Genomic DNA, 22,369 nt, shown 5'->3' on the forward strand with positions numbered 1-22,369 from the left:
TTAAACCAACTCTTGAAGTAAAGTATATGAGACACTGTTGAGTGGCGTACAGCGTATGGGAGGGGCATAGCGATCGCGTGTGTGCCCACATGTGTGCGTGCGTGCACGTGCGTGTGTGCACGCGCGTGCGTGTGTGGGGAAGGAAATCAGAGACGGCTGCCCAGGGGTGCGCCTCGGCTTTGGCTGTAAACAGCCGTGTGCTGCTAAGTCCGTAACAATGGGCTCTCTGGGGAAAACGAAGCCCCGGCCGAAGGCGTTTGCGGAGTCGCGCCGTAAACACTCGCACCGCAGCCAGCTTCAGGCTGCCAGTGCGGTGTCGGTTGAGGGCGCGGTCCGGCAGAGAGGCGCACGGGTCCGTCCTCGCAGCGTGTTTCCGCCCCACAGACAGAATGGGCACGCACGGCCTCGGAAACACGGGTAATAGTAGAGTGCGCTAAAGTGACTAGGGAGTGAGGCGCTTCGAGGACGTGTTATCTTCCCTTTTCACGTGGCTTGCTTAATCCGAAGTGAATCTAACTGTCGATCACGGCCGTGTTTAACAACCGGTTCACCACGCTTGCGGCTCCCGGTCGGTTCTTGCGGGCCTGCGGTCGGAGTCCGGCACTCCACCGGCCAAGAAGGAGTTGCCGGGTCAGCGACGGGGGAAGGACAATTTCGGGGGAGGCAGTCACGTGCGCAGGCAACAGCGTGGTGCGTTCATGAAACTGCGCGTGGTTTGCCGAGTGTTCTTGGAAACGGGTTTACCGTGGTGCTAAAATGAATTTTAAGCCTCGGGGCCCCTCGCTTGTGGGGCCTCTTCCCCCAGAGAGCCTCTTACTTAATTTTGTATTCCTTTCCTTAAACAGGCCCCGTCGAATGGTGCGAGCCTCGGATGCCAAAGATCTTTAAATCGACCCCCGGGTGCCTGATTGAAGAAGGAACGGAGCCGGAGGTCCGAGGTTATTGAGGATAATGGAGAATCTTTTATGTCACACAAGGAAGTGGACCCCATCGCATAGGCACAGAGGGAAGTGATCCGGGCCGGTCTCTGCTTTGCTGGCATCATCTCTGGCGTGTGTGGAGAACGGGCGGGGGGGGGTCCGGAGCAAGTATGTGCAGGTCAGTTCGAAGAAGGCTCTGGTAGCAGTCCAGGTAGAGTCATGGTGGTAGAGATGGAGGGAGGTGGATGGATTCAAAAGATATTTGTGAGGTAACGTCAGCAGGACTTGGCAACGGATTATGTCGTATCACGTGGGGAGGGGCCGTGAGGAACCAGGCGTGAGAATAGCTGTCTGGGTTCTGGCGCAGGTAACGGGGGAGATGGTTCCACCAAGCAGGACAGAGCCCCGCAAGTAAGGTATATAAAACTAGGGTGCCTGGCTGGCTCAATCGGTAGAGCGTGCAAATCTAGATCTTGGGGTCGTGAGTTCGAGCCTCACGTTGGGGGTAGAGTTCACTTAAAAAACACACGCGCAACAAAAACCACAAGTACAAAACCCATGGAAGGCTCTCATGAATGGATGATGGGCTTTTCAGTCAGTCAGACTTGCGTTCAACTCGCAGCCCTGACGCTTGTAGCAGAACGAGAAACGGGGTAAGTTGTTTAAACCGAGCTTCGGTTCCCTCGTCTCTGACACCCGAGAGTTACTATGGAGAGTAACTTAGGTCTGGAAACTAGGGCTCACCCAATGGGAAGAAGACGAAGCATGGGGTGGGGAAGAAAATGAGTTCAGTTGTGTTGGATTTGAAGTGCGTGGGGGACGTCCAAGTGGAGACGGAGCCCCGGAGATACTGACCTTAAAAGGCAGTTGAAGAAAGAACGTCCAGCGAAGGAGATTGTAAATGAGTGGCCGCAAAGATAGGAAGAGGACTAGGAGATGGTGACGCCGGGGACGTCACTGCGGACCGTCTTCGCACCGCGGCCTCACAGCAAATTACTTCCCACCCTGTTCACTTTGACCCCACCCCTCAATTCCCACTGTCTTTTTTCCAGATCCCTATCTTTACCGTTGAGCGTAGTGTCCGCGGTCCATCCATTCAACATCTGTCATACCATACCCTTACCTCCCTTGTCCTGTCCCGACGCCGCGCCTGTTGTGCAAAATCCCAACTCTGGATCGATACACCAGCCCCCTTTCCTCTGCCTCGACACTTGAGTGGCTGGCCGCTGCCAGAGAACGTGACACGGCCGGGTGGACACTGGTGTCATCGTGATCTCACAGAAGTCCACAGCGCTGCATCCTGATTCTTCCAATTCGTTTTCCAGCCCTGGCCTGAGAGAGCGGCTGGGTTTTCCTGTAACCTCCAGGAAGGGCACCGAAGTTCGCCGAGAAGGGGAGGAAGCTGGCAGACGGGGCAAAGTGCGCGGGTAGGGCTTCCTTGCATTCGGGGCATGGCTGTAAGGCTGGAAGCAAGATAACGCTCTTTCCTCAGTGGAGCGCTGTGGAGCAGGGACGATGGCTAGGATCCAGGGAACGATACACTCACACCAGAGGCTGATTGGCCTCCAGGCTCACGGAGCTGCAGCCTCAGGGCCCCTCATCTGCACAGGTGAGTTCGAAGGCCCGCACTTCATTTTGTATTCACGACGGTGCGGTGCGTGCTTTTTCCCCAAGAGGCTCTCCAAATTATGTAAACCAGGCCTCATCAAACCCGGATCCACCTCCGATCGGTCACTGGCCCAAACAGCTGCTTTCCACCGCAGCCGCAAGGCTGTGTCAGCCTGTTGCAGCTCAGATGCCACCCCAGGAGGAAGGATGATGGAAAACTCCCACATTGACAGTTTTCTTTCTTATTGAAGTGACGTGTCCTTTAGTTTTTAATAGGCAAAATATGTGGATCATCTTCAGTTCAACAGACACCGAAGGGTACATAGCAAAAGACAAGTCTCGTTTCTTGTGTATTCTTTCAGAAGTATCATATATATTCTTTGGTTTTGCTTTTCTTTTTTTTTTTTAGAGAGAGAGAGACGTTGAGCGGGGGAGAGGAGCAGGGAGGGAGGGAGGGGGGAGAGAGGGGGAGAGAGAGAGAGAGAGAGAGAGAGAGATGGAGATGGAATGAATCTTAAGCAGGCTCCACACTCTGCGTGGGGCCAACACGGCCCGATCCCGCAACCCTGGGATTGTGACGTGAGCCAAACTCGAGTCAGACGCTCAACCGACTGAGCCGTTCAGGTGTGCCTGCTTTTCCTTTTTTTTTTTTTTTTTTAACTTATTTTTTTTTTTAATTTTTTTTTTTTTTTTAGCGTTTATTTCTTTTTGAGACAGAGAGCGACAGAGCATGAACGGGGGAGGGGCAGAGAGAGAGGGAGACATAGAATCGGAAGCAGGCTCCAGGCTCTGAGTCATCAGCCCAGAGCCCGACGCGGGGCTCGAACTCACGGACCGCGAGATCGTGACCTGAGCTGAATTCAGACGCTTAACCGACTGAGCCACCCAGGCGCCCCTGCTTTTCCTTTTTTAACACAAATTCATAACGTGCTGTACCCACCGTTAGTCACCTTGTTTTTGCATTTTACAGTGTGTTTGGGAATTAATTCCATTTCGATCCCAAAAGAGCTACCTCATTCTTTTTAACAGCTGAAGGCTGTTTCATCATGAGGATGGACCATAATTTATTTAACCAATCCCCTACGACAGACATTTAGGTTGTTTGCAGTCTTTTGCTATTGTTATCACAAACGCTATTGACTGAATTGAAAATTGATTATGGCTTGAGATAGAGGCTGAAGTCTCACTGAAATAAGAAGTCATGTGTTGCACACGATGGAACCCAAATAGCTTACAAATTGTACTCCTTACAGTACTTACCTTAAAGTGTTACGAGGTTTAAGGTAGATCATATCTATAAAGGACTTAGTACATAGAATGTTCTTCACAAATGTTAGTTCCTATCCCTTTTCCTAGGGCTCACAGAATGAGATGTCTCTGTTCCTTTCCAATGCAAATCCCTCCATCTGTGTCCCATGTCCCCATCTCTCCTATACCCTCGTTAACCTTGATCTATCAACTGGGTCCTCTGTCTCCCTTCCTACTGACCCCTTTCTCTAGCTATAGACGTCATCTTGTCTCTTCCATCCTAAATAAAACCACCCTTTGTATTTCTTAGGATCTGGGTTCTGCTGTGAGTGACAGAGACCCAACCTAACGATAGCCTAAACGAAATCAACGTTTATGTCTCATGTGAAGGCCGTGAGGTGGGCAATCCAAGGTTGATGTGGCAGCTCTACGGTCATCAGGGATTCAGGCTCTGTCTGGCTTCTCTGCATCCCCGGAATGTGACCCTCTTCCCCAGGTTCCAAGATGAAGTACAAGCCATTGTACCCACATTCCAAGCGACAAAATGGAGGAAGAGGTAAGAGGCGAAGGGCGTATATCAGCCATCTTTTAAGGAAATGTGCTCTGTGCTGTCACACAGCATTTCCGTGCATGTCACATTTGGCCACACATAGCTGCAAGAGAGTGAGGACACGCAGACTTTATTCTTTTTTTCTTTTTTTCTCTCTCTTTTAGAGTTTATGTATGTATCTTTGAGAGAGAGACAGCGAGCGCAAGCGGGAGAGAGACAGAGAGAGAGGGAGCAAGAATGCCAAGCGGGCTCTGCACTGTCAGCACAGATCCCGACACCGGGTTCAAACCCACAAACTGTGAGATCATGACCTGAGCCAAAATCAAGAGTCGCACGCTCAACCGACTGAGCCACCGGGCACCTGGGGCAGACTTTATTCCGATCTAGATGATCATGTTCGCAGCTAAAAAACTGGCCTTCTTGGGGCGCCTGGGTGGCTCAGTCGGTTGAGCGACCTACTGCGGCTCAGGTCATGATCTCATGGTCTGTGAGTTCGAGCCCCGCGTCGGGCTCCGTGCTGACAGCTCACAGCCTGGAGCCTGCTTCGGGTTCAGTGTCTCCCTCTCTCTGTTCCTCCCCTGCTCATTCTCTGTCTCTCTCTGCCTCTCAAAAATAAATAAACGTTAAAAAAATTTTTTTAAAAATAAAAATAAAATTTTCCAGTGCGCCTGGGTGGCCCAGTCGGTTGAGCTTCCGACTTTGGCTCAGCTCATGATTTCACACGGTCTGTGAGTTCAAGCCCCGCGTCTGGCTCTGTGCTGAGAGCTCAGAGCCTGGAGCCTGCTTTGGATTCTGTGTCTCCCTCTCTCTCTGCCCCTCCCCCGCTCATGCTCTGTCTCTCTCTTAGTCAAAAATAAATAAACATTAAAAACCTTTTTGGGGCACCTGGGTGGCTCAGTTGGTTCAGCGTCCGACTTCGGCTCAGGTCATGATCTCGCGGTCCGTGAGTTCGAGCCCCGTGTCGGGCTCTGTGCTGACAGCTCGGAGCCTGGAGCCTGTTTCGGATTCTGTGTCTCCCTCTCTCTCTGGCCCTCGCCCGTTCATGCTCTGTCTCTCTCTGTCTCAAAAATAAATTAAAAAAAAAAAACTTTTTAAAAACTGGCCTTCTAAAAGGAGGAGAATGAATATTGGATCAGGCAATTAGCAATCTCTGTGACACCTTCCCTCAGACTTTCTCCCTTCTCTTTTTTCTCCATGGCTATGCTTCTCAAAAGCATGGTCTACACTCATTGTTTTCCACTTCTCTTTCAGTTATTTTTTTTAAGCCCATTGGAAACAAACTCACTCCTAAACTTGCTTTTCCAAGGTCACCATGCGTCCACAAGTTAATTAATTAACTCATTCAACACATATTTATTGAATTCCTAGTATGTGTTAGGCACTGGGCTAAATATTGGTGATACAGAGATAAATAAGTCGAGGTTGTCCTGGCCCTACAGGACTCTAATGATTTTATGAGAGAAACAGCAAAAAAAAAAAAAAAAAAAAAAAAAAAAAAAGGTTAAAATACAGAGGAGCAAGTGACATGCCAGAGAAGGCATGAGACCACCTGAAAGCACAGAGGCAGGAGGGGCGGCGTAAGAGAAGGCTGTAGTTTCACAGAGGCCCAGAGGAAGAGACCAAGGGAAGGCACTATTCTAAAAAGGAGGAAAGAGTTTTCAGTGTGTTGAATGTGTGTAAGATGATAACTAAAAACATGTCCATTATATTTGAAGACATGTAGAACATTTGTGACCCTACTGAGGAAAGCTTTAGTGGAGTTGTGGGGACAGAAGCTTGATTGGAGTGGATGGAGGAGTGAGGGTGAGAAATTGAGAGTTCCGGCGCGGATAACACTTTTAAGAAATTTGGCTGACGATCAAGAGGACAGAGCTATAGTAGCAGTGGGAAGGGAATGAAAAACTCAGTTGAAAGGAAGCCACTGAATATATTTAGAAAAAAAAGATAGTGGGGCACCTGGGTGGCTCAGTCGGTTAAGCATCCAACTCTTGATTTTGGCTCAGGTCATGACCTTGTGGTTTGTGAGATCGAGCCCCACACTGGGGCTTGGGATTCTCTTCTTCCCGCTCTCTCCACCCCTCCCCTGCTCACGTGTTCTTGCTCTCTCTCTCAAAATGAATAAATAAACATTAAAAAAAAGGATGAAAAGATGGCTAATAGTGTCAGGTTCCTGAGAAGGTGGGTGCGGTGAGATCCATGACTCTCAGATGTGGTCCCTGGTCCAGTAGCATCACCATCACCTGGAACTGGTTAGAGATGCAGATTCTCAGACCTCACTGGAGACTGACTGAATCAGAAACTTTTGGGGGGTGGGGCCTAGAGTGCTGTGTTTTAACGAGCCTTCCAAGGGACTCTGATGTGTACTCAAGTTTGAGAGCCACTGTACCATAGATAAAAGAAGGATGGGGCACCCGGGTGGTTCAGTCGGTTGGGTGTCCGACTTCGGCTCAGGTCATGATCTCGTGGGTCATGAGTTCAAGCCCCACGTCAGGATCTGTGCAGACAGCCCAGAGCCTGGAGCCTGCTTCAGATTCTGTGTCTCCCTTCCTCTCTGCCACTCCCCCACTTGCACTCTCTCTTTCTCTCTCTCAAAAATACATAAACATTAAAAAATTTAAAAAAAAATTTTTTTTTAACGTTTATTTATTTTTGAGACAGAGCATGAATGGGGGAGGGTCAGAGAGAGGGAGACACAGAATCCGAAACAGGCTCCAGGCTCTGAGCTGTGAGCACAGAGCCCGACGCGGGGCTCGAACTCATGGACCGCGAGACCATGACCTGAGCGAAGTCGGCCGCCCAACCGACTGAGCCACCCAGGCACCCCAAAAAATTTTTTAAAAAAGGATATATCCTTTACTGTAACAGGAGAGAAAGTGTATCAGAAAAGTACAGATGTAGATAGATGGGTCAGTTTGGTATGAGGAAGTTCATTCATTCAACAAATATTTATTAAATCTCTAACATGTGCCAGGCACTAAGTATACAGGCCAACAAATCCTGATCTTACGCAATTTACATTGTAGCCGGGAGACACAATGGAAAAGTAAATAAGGAAAATTATAAGGACCTGGGACTTTATTCTGAATGAGCAGGCAATGCATTCCTAGAATGTAAGCTACATCAAGGCAGGCCTTTTTAATGTTTGTTTGTTTGTTTTCCACTTCTGTGTCCCCATGGCCTAGAATGGTGCCTTGATTATGTTTGCTGAACAAGAAAATTGGAGGCAGAGAATGAAGGTCAGGAGAGGCAGGTTTACTGTAAAGCTAATGACCCTTAGGTCTCTCATTTGCTCAGGCTCTAGCAATAAGTTAATTTTGAGTTCTTTCTCCTGAAGAAGGGGCCCCCAATTGTACAAGTTCAAGGACCCAAATATTTGGATGTGCCCCCTGATCAGAAGTTCCATTACGGACATATTAAGGTTGAGATGTCTGTCAGACATGTCTTATGGACTGAATTGTGTCTCTCCCCAAATCATATGTTGAAACTCTAACCCCCGGTGATACTATTTGCATATAGGGCCTTTAGGGAGGTAGGTGAGGTTAAATGACATCAAAAGGGCAGGGCCCTGATCTGATAGAATTGGGATCCGAGTTAAGAAGAGAGACCCCAGAGAGCTCTCTTACTGTCCACACACATACAGAAGAAAAGCCACGTGAGGACACAATGACAAGGTGGCCGTTTGCAAGCCAGGAAGAGGGGTCTTACCACACACTAACCCGGTAGCTCCTTGATTTGGAACGTCCGGCCTCCAGAACCGTGAGAAAATAAATGTCTGTTGTCTAATCCACCTAGTGTGCAGGAGGATGCATCTGGGTCTCAGGAGAGAGGTCTGGCTGAAGAGACAAGTTCGGGAGTCATCTACATATGGACAGTCCTTACAGACAAGAAGCTGGATGCGGTCATCAAGGAGGTGAAGGTAGGCAAAGAGGAGAGGTCCACGGACACAGCCCTGGCTCTCTCTGACATTCGAGGTTGACTTGATGATGAGGAACCAGCAATGGAGAGTTAAGAAGAGCAGTCACTAAGGGAAGAGAGAAACCGAGAGATTGTAGCACCCTAGAAGCCCAGTAATAATGGAAGTGTGTCAAGGAGAAGAGGGAGACCGTATCAAACGCTGTTGATAGATTCAGAAAGATGGGGACAGGACGCACTGTTACATTTGTCAACGTTGAGCGATTGTCCTGTACCCGATGTCCTTCAGTTCTCTCTGTGAAGTGGGAGGCACAGTCATGCACCGAGAGATGGCGTGGGGCAGGGAGAGTCGGGGCGATGGCAAAATGGGAGACGTAAGGAGAGCGAGGGAAGTTTGAAAACATCGCTGGGGAAAGAGAAAGCCCACGGCGACCGGAGAGAAGGGGCAGGATCGCTGGGCGGCGCGGAGGGCCTATCGGAGGTGTTCCGAAAACGGTTGGATTCCCAGCTGCAGCCAGGGGACAGGGCTGCTAAGGGTTAATAACTTTTTCTTTCCCATTTCTTTAAAATTAAGAACAGCAGATCCTTGTTTAGGGCTGCAGAGACAGTTTCAAGATAAGTAAGAGCAGGATGCTGACAGTCCGGGAGAGGCCACTCGGACCTCAGGGGAGTGTCACGTAGCAACGTCCAGCTGTAAGAAATCAGAGCTGGGGATCGCTGGCCGGGCTTTCATTCCCGCGCAAGAGCTGCCCCTGAAGCAGTGTGACACGGGGGCTGCGCCAGGTGACATTTGTTGTCCTGGTGCCGCTTCCCGTCTCCTGGCCGGCCTCGAGGAGCACGTATACATGTGTCTCCTATATGGCAAGGGGAACCAGGAATGAGATCCAGATGGCCGTGCTCTGACAGGCCCGCAGAGGCATTCCTTGCCTTCCTGGGGATAACACAGGGTTGCTGTTTAACGCTTGATGAGAGCCGTTCTCAGTGCCCTACGTGTCCACTTAGTGAATGGCCAGCCCAGGCCTAGGTGGCGGACGGTGTCGTTCTCCTCATTTTGCAGAGGAGAGGACCGGAGGCAGCAGGAGAGCCGGGACTCGGGCCCAGGCAGACCGAGCGGCAGAGTATACGACACATACGTGGGAAACACCCACTGCAACCCGTTGAGGTTGACACCGTTATTAATCTCGTCGGACCGAGGAGGTCAAGTAACTTCATCCAGATCACGTAGCCAAGAAGCAGCGGAGGCCACTTTTGAACTCAGCAGAGGGGTGAGGGGAGCCAGCACCAGACTACCTGGCAAATGCCTCGTCCTGCAGGTAGATGTGAAAATAAATGAACGTTTCTTGCGTGTGGGTCTCGTCTCAAAGGGCCTTTAGCCTCAGCTGTGATACGGGCTGTATGGCGCACGACAGAGCACTAGGCCGGAGACGGGTACCTGGGAACAGTCAGCATGAGCTGGGACGGGCCGAGCCGTCCGTGGCAGAGGGTGTCGATGGAAGAGTGTAGAGGGCCCGGCACTGAGCCCTCACGGACTTCAGCGTATCAGGGAGCGGTCAATAGTGTCGAGCAGGGGCAAGCAGGATGGCAGCCGAGACCCACGCGATGACTCTGGCGACACCGGTGACCCCCGGGGAGAGCGGTTTCGGTGGGGCCGTGAGAGCAGACACCCATCTGCGCGGGCGGGGGCGTCAGGGAGGGGACGAAGGGCGCACGATGGGGGTGTGCAGGTGAGCTGAGGCGATGGGGAAGGGGGCTGAAGAAACACCTGAGAGCAGGGATGGACCGAGAGCCCCGGAGGAGGGACCGGCCTGGGAAAAGAGGAGCGGCCCCTCAGGCTCTGATTCTAGAGGCAAGTTCGTACAAGTGGGTGGGGATCGGTCAAGACTGACCGCCCCCCGCCTCCCCATACCTCGTGCCTTCTCTTTTCTCTGCGAGAGAAGGTCATTTGTTCCGAGTGAGACAAATACAGATGGCGGCGGGTGTTGGGGAAAGTGGCGGCGAGGTCGGTGTATTGGTGGTGTGTGTCGAGATGGGCCGCTGCGGACACGCCTCAGTCGCCCCAGTTTGTAGATGAGGGAGTGGAGGTTCTAGAGGCGTGGAAGGTTTGGAGGAGTGGAAGAACGGCAGGGAGAGGCAACTGATGAAGGACAGGTAAAAGAACTGAAGGAAAGCTCTGCGGGCTGGGCCCAGCCGGCCGTTTCACTGTGGATGGGCACCAGTCTGCCCAGCTGGGCCCCTTGTTTCAGCTGTGGTCGTCTCCCTGAAGGAGAGGGAGACAGACGGCGGGACGGGGGACAGCTTCGAGGGCTGGGCCTGGCTGATAGAGGCCGAGGGGTTCGGGTGGTGAGGAAGCTCTTCAAGTGGTCACGTGTGGCGTCCAGGCTGAGGGAAGGACGTGAAGTCACAAGGGGGTGGCGAGGCTGGGAAAACGGGGACTGCTCAGGATTCTGGAAGTCTAGTGGAAGTTAAAGGGGTAGGCTTAATGGAAAAGTGAGAAAGTAGGAAGGTCAGAAAGTCATGGCCCTGTCTGAGAGTAACATTTTGGAGTTGGAGATTTCAAAAGAGGAGGTGTAGTCAGAGATGGCAAAGCGGAAGCCGTGTCTGTGGGCGTGAGGCGTGAGGTTGTGAGTAAGGCCCCGGAGGTGAGGACATTCGGAGCCGTGAGGCCTGGTTTTTGGAGGAGTGCTCACAGAGGCATCGGAGTTACCTGGCAGGATGGCCGTATGAGAAGTGTGGTGCCGAGGCAAATGGCAGTCTCGTCTCTTCTCATGGTTGGGGAGCATGAGCGGCATCCACTCGGACGACGACCCCTACCTGGGAACTGGTGGATTCCGCCTGGGGATCAGGCTCCCTGCTAAGGTTAATGACTAGAAGAGGCACACAAACCAGACTTCCTTCACAGCCGAGATCACCACAGTGGCTTTTTTTTTTTTTTTTAAGTATTTATTTATTTTGACAGACAGAGAGTGAGAGAGAGACAGAGGCAGAGACAGAATCCCAAGCAGGCTCCCTGTTGTCAGCATGGAGCCCGACTTGGGGCTCGATCCCATGAACCGTGAGATCGTGACCTGAGCCAAAATCAAGAGTTGGATGCTCAACCCACTGAGCCACCCAGGCAGCCGCCCATGGTGGCTTTTTCATCGCCGACATTTAGTACTTGACCGTTTCCTACGTGTGTCTCAATTTAAATATTCTACCGCATGACTTGTAGGCACAGTCTCTCAACATGTTTTCTGACCCAAACAGCTTGGGCACTGAGATGATGCTGGTTTGCACAAAGTTACAAGTGTGCTTTGAACAAATTTTTCAAGCTGTTCTAACAATAGTCTCCATGTAGTCCGTTCATCTTTTGCTCATTCCTCCCCTATCCCCCACTGGAACAAACAGAGAAACAAACATAAAGTCCTAGCATCACATCCTGCTTTCCAGATCGCTGGCGTTTTGCCCCAATGAACTGAAAGACCAGAATTAAGGCTTCTGGCCTAGTACTTTTTTCCTACCACACGGGGGCAGACTTTCTAAGAAAAAAGGGGAAACCACTGTTCATCTTGTGCTCTATAGAACCGAAAACAGGGATGGGGCTGTAATGTGCAACATGATGACTGTACATTCTATACTTGAAAGTTGCTTACGGAGTCGATCTTAAAAACTCTCATCACAAGAACAAAATGTAACTATGTGAGGGGATGGATGTGAACTAAGCTTATTGTGGTGATCACATTGCAATATGTACACGCACACACACGCATATATCAAATCATCATGTTGTACACCTGAAACTTATACAGTGCTATATGCCAATTATGTCCCAATAAAACTGGAGAAATGAAAACAGAAATGAAATAGTGAGTAGTAATGTTAAGGGCAGATTTTGTGTGGTTTTTAGGTCTTAACAAATCTGCTTTCCTCGAGCCTGAGAGTCTTCCGGTTCGCCCCCCACTGATGAACTAGTTCCCTTCTTCCTGTCTTCTTCCCTCCCTTCCTCTCCCACTCTCTTACTCCCACAAATACGCCTTTATTCCAGGTAGAGTTGCCTGATAAAATACAGGATGCCCAGTTACATTTGAACAGCAGAAAAACAACAAATATTTTGAGATCAGACGAGATCGGGCGCGTTCAGGGTGGTATGGCCATAGACAAACAACAAATATTTTGTAGCATCAGTATGTCCCGTGCATATTCTGGGGATATACTTATGCTACAGAATATTGCTTAGCTGAAATTCAAATTTAATTTGTATTTTTCTTTGCTAAATTTGGCGATCCCAACCCTGGGGCAAGAGCAGTGCTGGAAGCTGGCTGGGTGTGGCTGGATGAAGAGCTCAGGGTCGCCTGGCAGTGAGGCGCCAGAGACTGGGGGCTGCAGCTCAGCCTGTGCCTCAAGGAAAACTCCCTCAGCATCCTCATCTTCCATGCTGCCTCTTTCATTCCATTCTTTCCGCTGGACACATCCAGCTGCAGGGTCTCCTTCTCTGGGAAGCCTTCCCTGATCTCTCCAGGGACAGCGGTGCTTTGTATTTGCACATCTGTTAACACCTATCACACTATATACTTTACATTTTTCTGATGCACCAGGCTGTAAGCAATTCGAGATCAGAGCTATGTGTTGTTGTTGTTGTTGATCTCTCTTTCCCAATTGCTTGACACAGTGCCTGACACAGAATAAGCACTCAATACATGTAGGATTTTTTTTTTTAATGAGTGATTTTACCTTTAGATCTTAGAAAAGTCACCTAATGTTTCTTTGCAACAGTTTGGCCAACATCTACAAGAAAGGGGCCTGATTAGACGACTTCTAGTGTCCTTTATGGATCCAGGAGTCCCAGGTTAAGTGGGGGGCTGGTAGAGCACAGGAAGTAACCCCATTTCTGTCACTAGCTGCAGCAAATTATTTAGAGCTCCAAGAGGCCGGTTGAGGGACACTGGTTAAAAAGGAGCACGTGTCAACTATACCTCAATCCAAATTTTTTACAAAGTGCTTTTTAAAAATTTTTATTTATTTTTATTTTTTTCATGTTTATTATTTTTGAGAGAGACAGAGACCGAGAGCAAGCAGGGGAGGGGCAGAGAGAGAGGGAGACACAGAATCCGAAGCAGGCTCCAGGCTCCGAGCTGCCAGCACAGAGCCCCACACGGGGCTTGAACACACAGACCACGAGATCATGACCTGAGCCGAAGTTGGTCGCTAAACCGACTGAGCCACCCAGGAGTCCCACAAAGTGCTTTGGCTGAGGGTCACATTGAGCTGAGAGCTGCTTTGGGGGTGTCTTTAGGAAGGAGTCAGAACCATGGCAGAAGACATCAAGATCAAAATCAAGAGAGGCGCTTGGGTGGCTCAGTCGGTTAAGCATCAGACTCTTGATTTCGGCTCAGGTCATGACCTCACGCATTGTGGAATCAGGCCCCGCATCGGGATCTGCGCTGGCAGCACGGAGCCTGCTTGGGATACTCTCTCTCCCCCTCTCTCTCTGCCCCTCCCTTGCTTGCATGCACCTGTGCCTGTTCTCTCTCTCTCAAAATAATATTAATAATAAATAAGCAAAGAATAACATTATTATATATAAATAATATACATCAATAACAATAAATAAACTTTAAAAAATGACCCAAATCAAGAACTACCAGACTACCCCTTTTGACAGCTGCTTCCCCAACCAGAACCAGACCAGGAAGTGCTGGCAGAACTCCCTGGACTTGCCCCACTGTGACAGGGCAATGACTGCCCAAAGGGATGCTATCTCTGCATGGGAGTGGTACCTGCGTGTTCAGGTCCCTCTGCCTCACATCCTGGGTGTCAGTCAGCCTGGGATGACCACCGGGCGGAAGGCACGTCCCGTGGGAAGATCTGAACCGATTCCACCCCCCTCTCCTCTGCCCTCCATCCTTCTCCCAGGGCGGTGAAGGGGGACCTGGGCGCGTGGTGATCCCCACCCTGGGATCCTGAGTCATAGCTTAACTAGCCATAAGTACTTGTTGGGAAAGTGTAAGACTGTGTATGTGTAAAAGAGCTGAATGGTCGGGCAAGAAGCCAGGGTGGAATTAGGACTTTGGCCAGGAAGAGGGACTTCAGGGTGATTGTTTTTTCAGTTTTGTTTTATGTGTTTAAACTGACCACCTTCTCTATGCCGGACAATGGAATGAGCTATTATACAAAATAGCCTCAAGCCCCTGTATGTGCTAAAATGTGTCTATATATTGCCCTTTATTATCCACACAGTTTCCAAAAAAAAAAGTGCTTTAACTATGCATGTGGCTTAAAATCAACCAGAAAAATGCTTCATACAAGTGGACTGTTTAAAGTATCAATGGTTTGGGGCGCCTGGGTGGCTCAGTCGGTTAAGCGTCCGACTTCGGCTCAGGTCATGATCTCACGGTCCGTGAGTTTGAGCTCCGCGTCGGGCTCTGTGCTGACAGGTCAGAGCCTGGAGCCTGTTTCGGATTCTGTGTCTCCCTCTCTCTGACCCTCCCCTGTTCACGCTCTGTCTCTCTCTGTCTCAAAAATAAATAAACGTTAAAAAAAAATTTTAAAGTGTCAGTGGTTTAACAATTACTGCAGGGCTAGATCAAAATAATCCTCAGAAATGCAACAGGATCCTCAGCACTAGAGAGGACTTCTAGATCTTCTTCATACCAACTTGAATGAATAGCAGCACCTCTTGCTGATTCCTTTCTAACCTCCTAACCCCCTGTCTTGAAGTCTTATTTTCATAAACCTCTGTGCTCTTTCCCTCCATCCCATCCCAGAGCTCACAAGTAGAATCCCTTCTTAGACCCATCTTTGAGGGGTTATTAAAGAATAGCTTATGCTATTGAATAAGCTTCCTCTGTCCTGAGCACTGCTGTAAGTCCTTTCTGTGTATCAACTCAGTTAAAAGGAGGCGACACAATGTAAGTGTCAGCTCTGGAGCCAGACTGTCTGAGTTTGTGCTTCAGCTCTACCGCTTCCTACCTGTTGACCTTGGACAAGTCGGTTAACTTCTCTGTCCCTCAAATCCGTCTATAAAAGGAGGATGCTGCTGCCGCTGCTACATCCTACCTTAGGGGGTTGTAAGAAGATTAAGATAAATTAACATCTGTAAAGTACTTAGAACAGTGATGGCATCCACTGAATATTATGTATGTGTATACACACGGGCATACATTTGTAATATACGCATCTCTCTCTCCATAATAAAATCTATATGTATATAGAAACTTACAACTCTATCAAGAAGATACTCTTGGGGCACCTGGATGGCTCAAGTCAGTTGAGCATTGGACTCTTGATTTTGGCTCAGGTCAGGATTCCCGGGTCATGGGATTGACTTTCGTGTTGGTGGGCGTTGCGCTGAGCATGGAGTTGGCTTAAGATTCTCTCTTTTGCCCTCTGCCCCCTCCCCCCTCCTCAAAAAAAAAAAAAAAAGATGCTCTTATTTTTTTTACAGATAAAAAAATTTTAGGGGAGCCTGGGTGGCTCAGTAAGTTAAGTGTCTAACTTCGGCTCGGGTCATGATCTCGCAGCCTGTGAGTTTGAGCCCCACGTGGCGCTCTGTGCTGACAGCTCAGAGCCTGGAGCCTATTTCGAATTCGGTGTCTCTGGCTCTCTCTGCCCCTCCTCCGCTCACGCTCTGTTTCTCTCTTTCTCTCAAAAATAACCATTAAAAATAATTTCACAGATAAAAAAATGAAGGGTCAGGAAGGGCAAGTAGTTTTTTAAGGTCATGCAGCCTGCCCTCCTGACCACTACACAATACTGCTTCTGCTTTTGTTTTGTTTTAAATTAAAAACTATTTATTTATTTATTTATTTATTTATAAAGTAGTCTCCACACCCAATGTGGGGCTTGAATTCACAACCCTGAGATCAAGAGTTGCATGCTCTGTCGACTGGGCCAGCCAGGCGCCCCTTAAATAAACCTTTAAGTTAAAAAATAATTTTAACTTACAGAGATTTCTCATATACCTTACACCCAGCTTCCCCTGATGTTGACATCTTACATAACCACCTACATTTGTCACAAGAAATTAATGTTGATAATGTTACTGTTATTAAGTAAACTAGAGACGGCTAACGATTAATAGCTCTTAACTATAGATTTAATTTGGATTTCACCAGTTTCCCCGCTAGTATCCTTTCCCTGTTCCAGCATCCAACTCAAGATGACACATTGCATTTAGCCACACTGCTTCTTTTTGTTTTTAATTCCAGTATAGTTAACATAGAGTGTTACATTAGTTTCAGGTGTACAATATAGTGATTCAACAATACTATACATTACTCAGTGTTCATGATACACATACTCTGAGAGCCATACTGCTTCTTTCCTTTAGAAGATTTTTTTATTTTTATTTTTTATTATCTTTTGTTTTTTACAGTTTATTTATTTTGAGAGTGCATGAGTGCAGGGGAGGGGCAGAGATGGGGGGAGAGAGAGAGAGAGAGAGAGAGAGAGAGAGAGAGAGAGAGAGAGAATCCCAAGCAGGCTCCACACTGTCAGTGAGGAGCCAGATGCGGAGCTTGAACTCACGAACCGTGAGATCATGACCTGAGCCGAAATAAAGAGGCTGTTGCTTAACTGACTGAGCCACCTGGGTGCCCCAAAGATGTGTAAGCAAGCTCTGTACCCAACACGGGGCTCAAACCCATAACCCCGAGATCAAGAGTTTTATGCTCTACTGACTGAGCCAGCCAGGTGGCCCAGTCATATTGCTTCTTAATACCTATTGAGCAAGTTTGCTGGGTCAGGCCCCGTACTAGGTATTAGGGACAGAGAGATGAGTAAGAAACAGTTCCTGCCCCCAGGAAGCTCACAGACTGCTGGAGAGAGAGAGAGAGAAGCAAGGTCTTGGTTATAATAAAGGGTAGTCAGTGTGATTACACTTAAGCGTGGAGGCTTGTGGGGGCACAGGCAAGAGGCACCTTATTCAGTCGGGGCCATCTAAGCTGAGACCCGAGGAGGAGTAAGACTTAGCCGGGCAAGATCAGGGTGTGTGTGTGACTTGAGTGGAGGTCAGCACTGAAAACCATATTTGAGGTGGAGAAAACATCGTGTGCAAAGATCTAGAGGGGAGAGCATGAGTGTGGCCATCTTTGGGAACTGCTACATCTCCCAAGATCTCACCTCAAACTCTGAAACTCCCATCTGGACCACAACCTTCTACACTGGCTGTGACCTTTTTTAGGCCTTCAGGTTCTTTCTATGCTTTGATGGTCCCCCCTCCCTCACACACACGGCCCCACTCTCTCAGCTGCACTCATGTCCCAAATGGCCTTATGTTCAGTCACATCAGGACTGAAGTCCCCTGGGCCAATCCCTGACCCTGGGAAAACCCCACACCTCCTACTTTCAATTAAAAGTCAGGCACTGGTTAATTTCGCTGTAACTTCCTCCTAATTTGGCCAAGCCTTGACTGTGTGAGATAGGACAGGACCTGAGCTTTGGAGTCGTGCAGACATGGGTTCGAATCCTAACTCTTCCACCTGCCATCTCCGTGGCCATAGATAAGGTAGTCATCATTTTATGAAATTTTTTAAAATTTGAGTGTAGTTGACACACACCGTTACGTTAGTTTCAGGTGTTCAACATAGTGATTCAACTTCTTTATACGTTATGTCACGGCTCCCCACAAGTAGAGCTACCTTCTGTCAGCATACGATGCTATTACAATGCCGTTGACTATATTCTCTATGCTGTGCCTTTTATTCCCATGACTTATTCATCCCATAAGACGTTCACCATTTTAAGTTTGTTTCCTCTTCTGTAAAATGGGAATGCTCACATTATCCACTACCAAGACTGGTTGTGGAGACTAAAAATAATATAGGTGTACAAAAATTAGCTCAAAATGGATCAAGGACCTAAATGTAAGACCTCAAACAATCAAACTCTTAGAAGAAAACATGGGACAAAAGCTTCATTGGCAATGATTTCTTGGCTATGACACCAAAGGCACAGGTAACAAAAGAGAAAAACAGACAAATTAGACTTCATGAAAATTTAAAATTTTAGTGCGTCGAAAGAGTAAAAGGGAGCAAAAAGGCACAGAGTAAATTTATCCACAGAGTAAAAAGGGAACCCACAGAATGGGAGAAAATCTTTGAAGATCACATGTCTGATGTCCAGAATATATAGAGAACTTCTAAAACTCAACAACAAAAAACCCAGCAAAGCAACGCAAACATGGGCAAAGGACTTGAATAGATATTTCTCTAAAGAAAATATACAAATGGCCAATAAACACATGAAAAGATGCTCAGCTCAGCATCACTAGTCATTAGGGAAGTGGAAATCGAAACTGCAATGAAATCCACTTCCTGCCCGTTAGGATGGCTACTATTAAAAAAAACAATAACCCAGAAAATAACAAGTGTGGGTGAGGATGTAGAGAAAAGGGAACACTTGTGCATGTTGGTGGGCATGTGAAATATACAGCCACTGTGGAGAACGGCATGGGGGTTCCTCAAAAAATTAAAAATAGAATTACCATGTGATCCAGAAATTCCACTTCGGGGTATATACCCCAAATAGTGAAAGCAGGGCCTCGAAGAGATATTTGTACACTCATGCTCATAGCATTATTCACGATAGGCAAATCATGGAAGCAACCCGAGGGTTCATCAATGGATGAATGGATAAGAAAATGTGGTTGTAAAGGGAAAAACCGAGTCCTCTGCTCCTGTGTCTGTTTTTTACTCTAACATGCCTATCGCACTCACAACACTTCTAACACCAGATGTGTGGGGGTTTTCCCCCACCAAGCAATTCTCTAACACAGGCTGGTTGTCCTACAATTTAACTCAATTCTGACACTACCTACCGGGAAATAGCATCAGATCCCACAGCTTAAGGGCTCAGTCCAACGAGACTCTTCCCCCCACCCCCAAATTCAGATGCCAGTTTTAACTAGTAGGTCCTTAGTTTACTCACACTTCTGTCCAACATGGCTATAAATAGGAGGTTCCCATGACTCCTTCCTGGGGTTTGATTAATTTGCTAGAGTAGCTCACAGAAGTCAGGGAAATAACTTACGTTTGCCAGTTTATTAAACAATATGGTAAACGATATGGATGAACAGTCAGTTGAAGAGGTACATAGGGTGAGGTCTGGGAGAGTTCTGAATGCAGGAGCTTCTGTCCCCGTGGAATTGGGGTGCATCGCGCTCACAGTACATGGATGTGTTCACCAACCTGGAAGCTCCCCAACCCCCCTAGTGTTGGGACTTTAAGGGAGGCTTTCTCACATAGGCACGATTGACCATTAACTCCATTTTCAGCCCCTCTCACTCCCCTGGAGAAGTGAAAATTCCAAGCTTCTATTCATGGCTTGATCTTTCTGGTGATCAGCCCCCATCCAGAAGCCCACCCAAAATTGCCTCCCTTGGACAAAAGATACTCCTATCACCCAGGAAATTCCAGGGGATTCAGGAGCTCTCTGTCAGGAACCAGAGGCAGAGACCAATATTTAAATCACAGTGGCGTGTGCATACAATGGAATATTATTCAACCTTAAAAAGGAAGGAAATCTTGCCCTATGCTGCAACGGATAGATCTTTTTTTACATGTTTATTTATTTTTGAGAGAGAGAGAGAGCAAGCGGAGGGGAGGGGCAGAGAGACAGGGAGAGAGAGAACCCCAATCCGGCCCTGTGCCGTCAGCACAGAGCCCGATGCGGGGCTTGAACCAACAAACTGCGAGATCATGCCCTGAGCCAAAACCAAAAGTTGGACGCTCAATCGCCTGAGCCACCCAGGCACCCCATCTGTGATGGATGAATCTTGAGGATGTTATACTAAGTGAAATAATCCAGTCACAAAAACACACATACAGTATGATTCCGTGTACGTGAGGCACTTAGAGTAGTCAAATTCACAGAGGCAGAAAGTATCATGGTGGTTGCCAGGAGCTGCGGGGAGGGGAGAATGGGGAGTTACGGTTTCATGGGGACAGAGCTTCAGTTTGGGAAGATGAAAAAGTTGTGGAGATGTGGTGGCGATGGCTGCACAGGAATGCGAGTGTACTTCATGCTGCTGTATCGTGCACCTCAAAGTGGTTAAGATGGTCAATTTTACGTTACGTATATTCTACCACGATAAAAAAAGAAAAAATACATAGGCAAAGTTCTTTTTTTTTTTTTTTTTTAGGATTTTTAAAAACGTAATCTCTACACCCAACATGCGCCTCGAACTCACAACCCCGAGATCAAGAGTCCCACCCCCTATGGACTGAGCCAGCCAGGCTCCCTGGCAACATTCTTACTATGGTGCCACATAACAGGTGCTGAGTAATTGGTAGCTTCCTTTATTATCAACCGCTTTTGTGTTTATCACTAGGTGAATCTCCAGGGTTTTGTTTATAGGACCTACTCCAAACCTTTTCCCTTTCTTCAGCCTCCGATGCTCACTTTCTTCCCTTGCCTTCTCTGTTCTTGGGTCTCCTTTTACCTCTTTGACGGTCTCTCGCATTGCCTTTACTGGTTCTTCTTCCTTATTTCCTAAGTGTAGGTATGTCCTCAAGATCCCATGTTCAAAATTCTTCTTTTCCAGGGGCGCCTGGGTGGCTCAGTTGGTTAAGCATCCGACACTTGATTTTGGCTCAGGTTGTGATCTCATGGTTCGTGAGACCGAGCCCTGCATCGGGCTCTGCGCTGACACTGTGGAGCCTGCTTGGGATTCTCTCTCTCTCCTTCTCTCTCTGCCCCTCCCCTGCTCTCCCTCTCAACATAAACAAAGAAACAAATTCCTCTTTTTCTTTAAAAAAAAAATTTTTTTTTTAACGTTGATTTATTTTTGAGACAGAGAGAGACAGAGCATGAATGGGGGAGGGTCAGAGAGAGAGGGAGACACAGAATCTGAAACAGGCTCCAGGCTCTGAGCGATCAGCACAGAGCCCGACGCGGGGCTTGAACTCACGGACTGCGAGATTATGACCTGAGCCGAAGTCAGACGCTTAACCGACTGAGCCACCCAGGCGCCCCTCCTCTTTTTCTATATTATCTCTCTTAGTAATTTTTTTTCAGGCTTATGTGAATGACAGTTTTTTGTTTGTTTGTTTGTTTGTTTTTTAAAGTAAGCTCTGTGCCCAACATGGGGCTTGAAGTCATGACCCTGAGATCAAGAGTCACATGTTCTACTGACTGGGCCAGCCAGGTGACCCTTATGTGAATCACTTCCAAATGTGTATCTCTGATCTCAACTTTACACTTGAGCTCCAGACCTGATTTCCAGACTCCTCACTGACCATCTTCACCTGGATGTTTTGAGGGCCCTGCACATCTATATGCTAATGTCTTCTCTTCCAGTTCTCCTTCCCACCCCACCTCAAACCTGTCCTTCTGACTATTTCAGTTGTTAATGGCCTCACCCTCTTCTCAGACCCTAGGTTTAAACTCTCAACATCTTATGGTTCTAAGAACTGTCATGCAGTCTCCACATTTCTGTTCTCACTGCCATCAACCAGTTTGCTACCTCGGCGTCTTGCCATCCAGTAGAGGCAATCCATCCCTTTCTAGTGGGGAGGCCGTTTGAGTACCGTCCTATCCAGAGTACTCCCTTTTCCTGATAACAAGATTGCCGGGACATACAATTCAGAAATTTGCTTGATGAACAAGGATTTAAAACAAAGGGAGGGGAATAGTCCTGACGGATATTTTATTCCAGCTATGATGAAGACCAAGGAACTGTCCCTGCTCTGCAGCAAGTGGTACTTAGATTCAACCTTTCTCTCCCCCATGTGCTGTAAGACACGCACTGCCAAGCCATGCTCTTGGGATACTTTTTTTTTCAGTGCTGAGTTCTATTAAGAAACATTAATGCATGCGTTAACACCATTGGCTAAGCGACCGTATAGTTGACAGTCCCCTTCCATTATGAGTTGATTCAATGAGTGGGCATCTCAAAAAAGCAATCTGTTTTTTTAACGTTTATTTATTTATTTTTGAGAGAGAGCAAGAGAGCAAGGGAGGGACAGAAAGAAGGGGACAGAGAGAATCCCAGGCAGGCTCCGAACTGTTAGCACAGAGCCCAATGTGGGGCTCGAATTCATGAACTGTGAGATCATGACCTGAGCCGAAATCCAGAGTTGGACACTTAACCAACTGAGCTACCCAGATGCCCCTTAAAAATGCGATCTGAATCCTAACCATAAATCCCATTTGGCCA

The 22,369-nt window shown here is 48.0% G+C and overlaps 1 protein-coding gene across 1 annotated transcript; it reads left to right on the forward strand.

Annotated features, from left to right (window-relative positions):
* The first annotated feature begins 13,522 nt into the window (after window positions 1–13,522).
* Window positions 13,523–14,083, forward strand: LOC145714132 (cytochrome c oxidase subunit 6B1-like). Its single transcript, XM_081793278.1, is given in 4 exon segments — window positions 13,523–13,564; window positions 13,851–13,999; window positions 14,001–14,028; window positions 14,030–14,083. Coding segments are annotated over 4 exon segments (273 nt in total).
* Window positions 14,084–22,369: the final 8,286 nt, after the last annotated feature.

This window comes from Panthera onca, chromosome X, assembly GCF_046562875.1.
Source record: "Panthera onca isolate mPanOnc1 chromosome X, mPanOnc1 haplotype 2, whole genome shotgun sequence".
Classification (NCBI taxonomy): Eukaryota; Metazoa; Chordata; class Mammalia; order Carnivora; family Felidae; genus Panthera; species Panthera onca.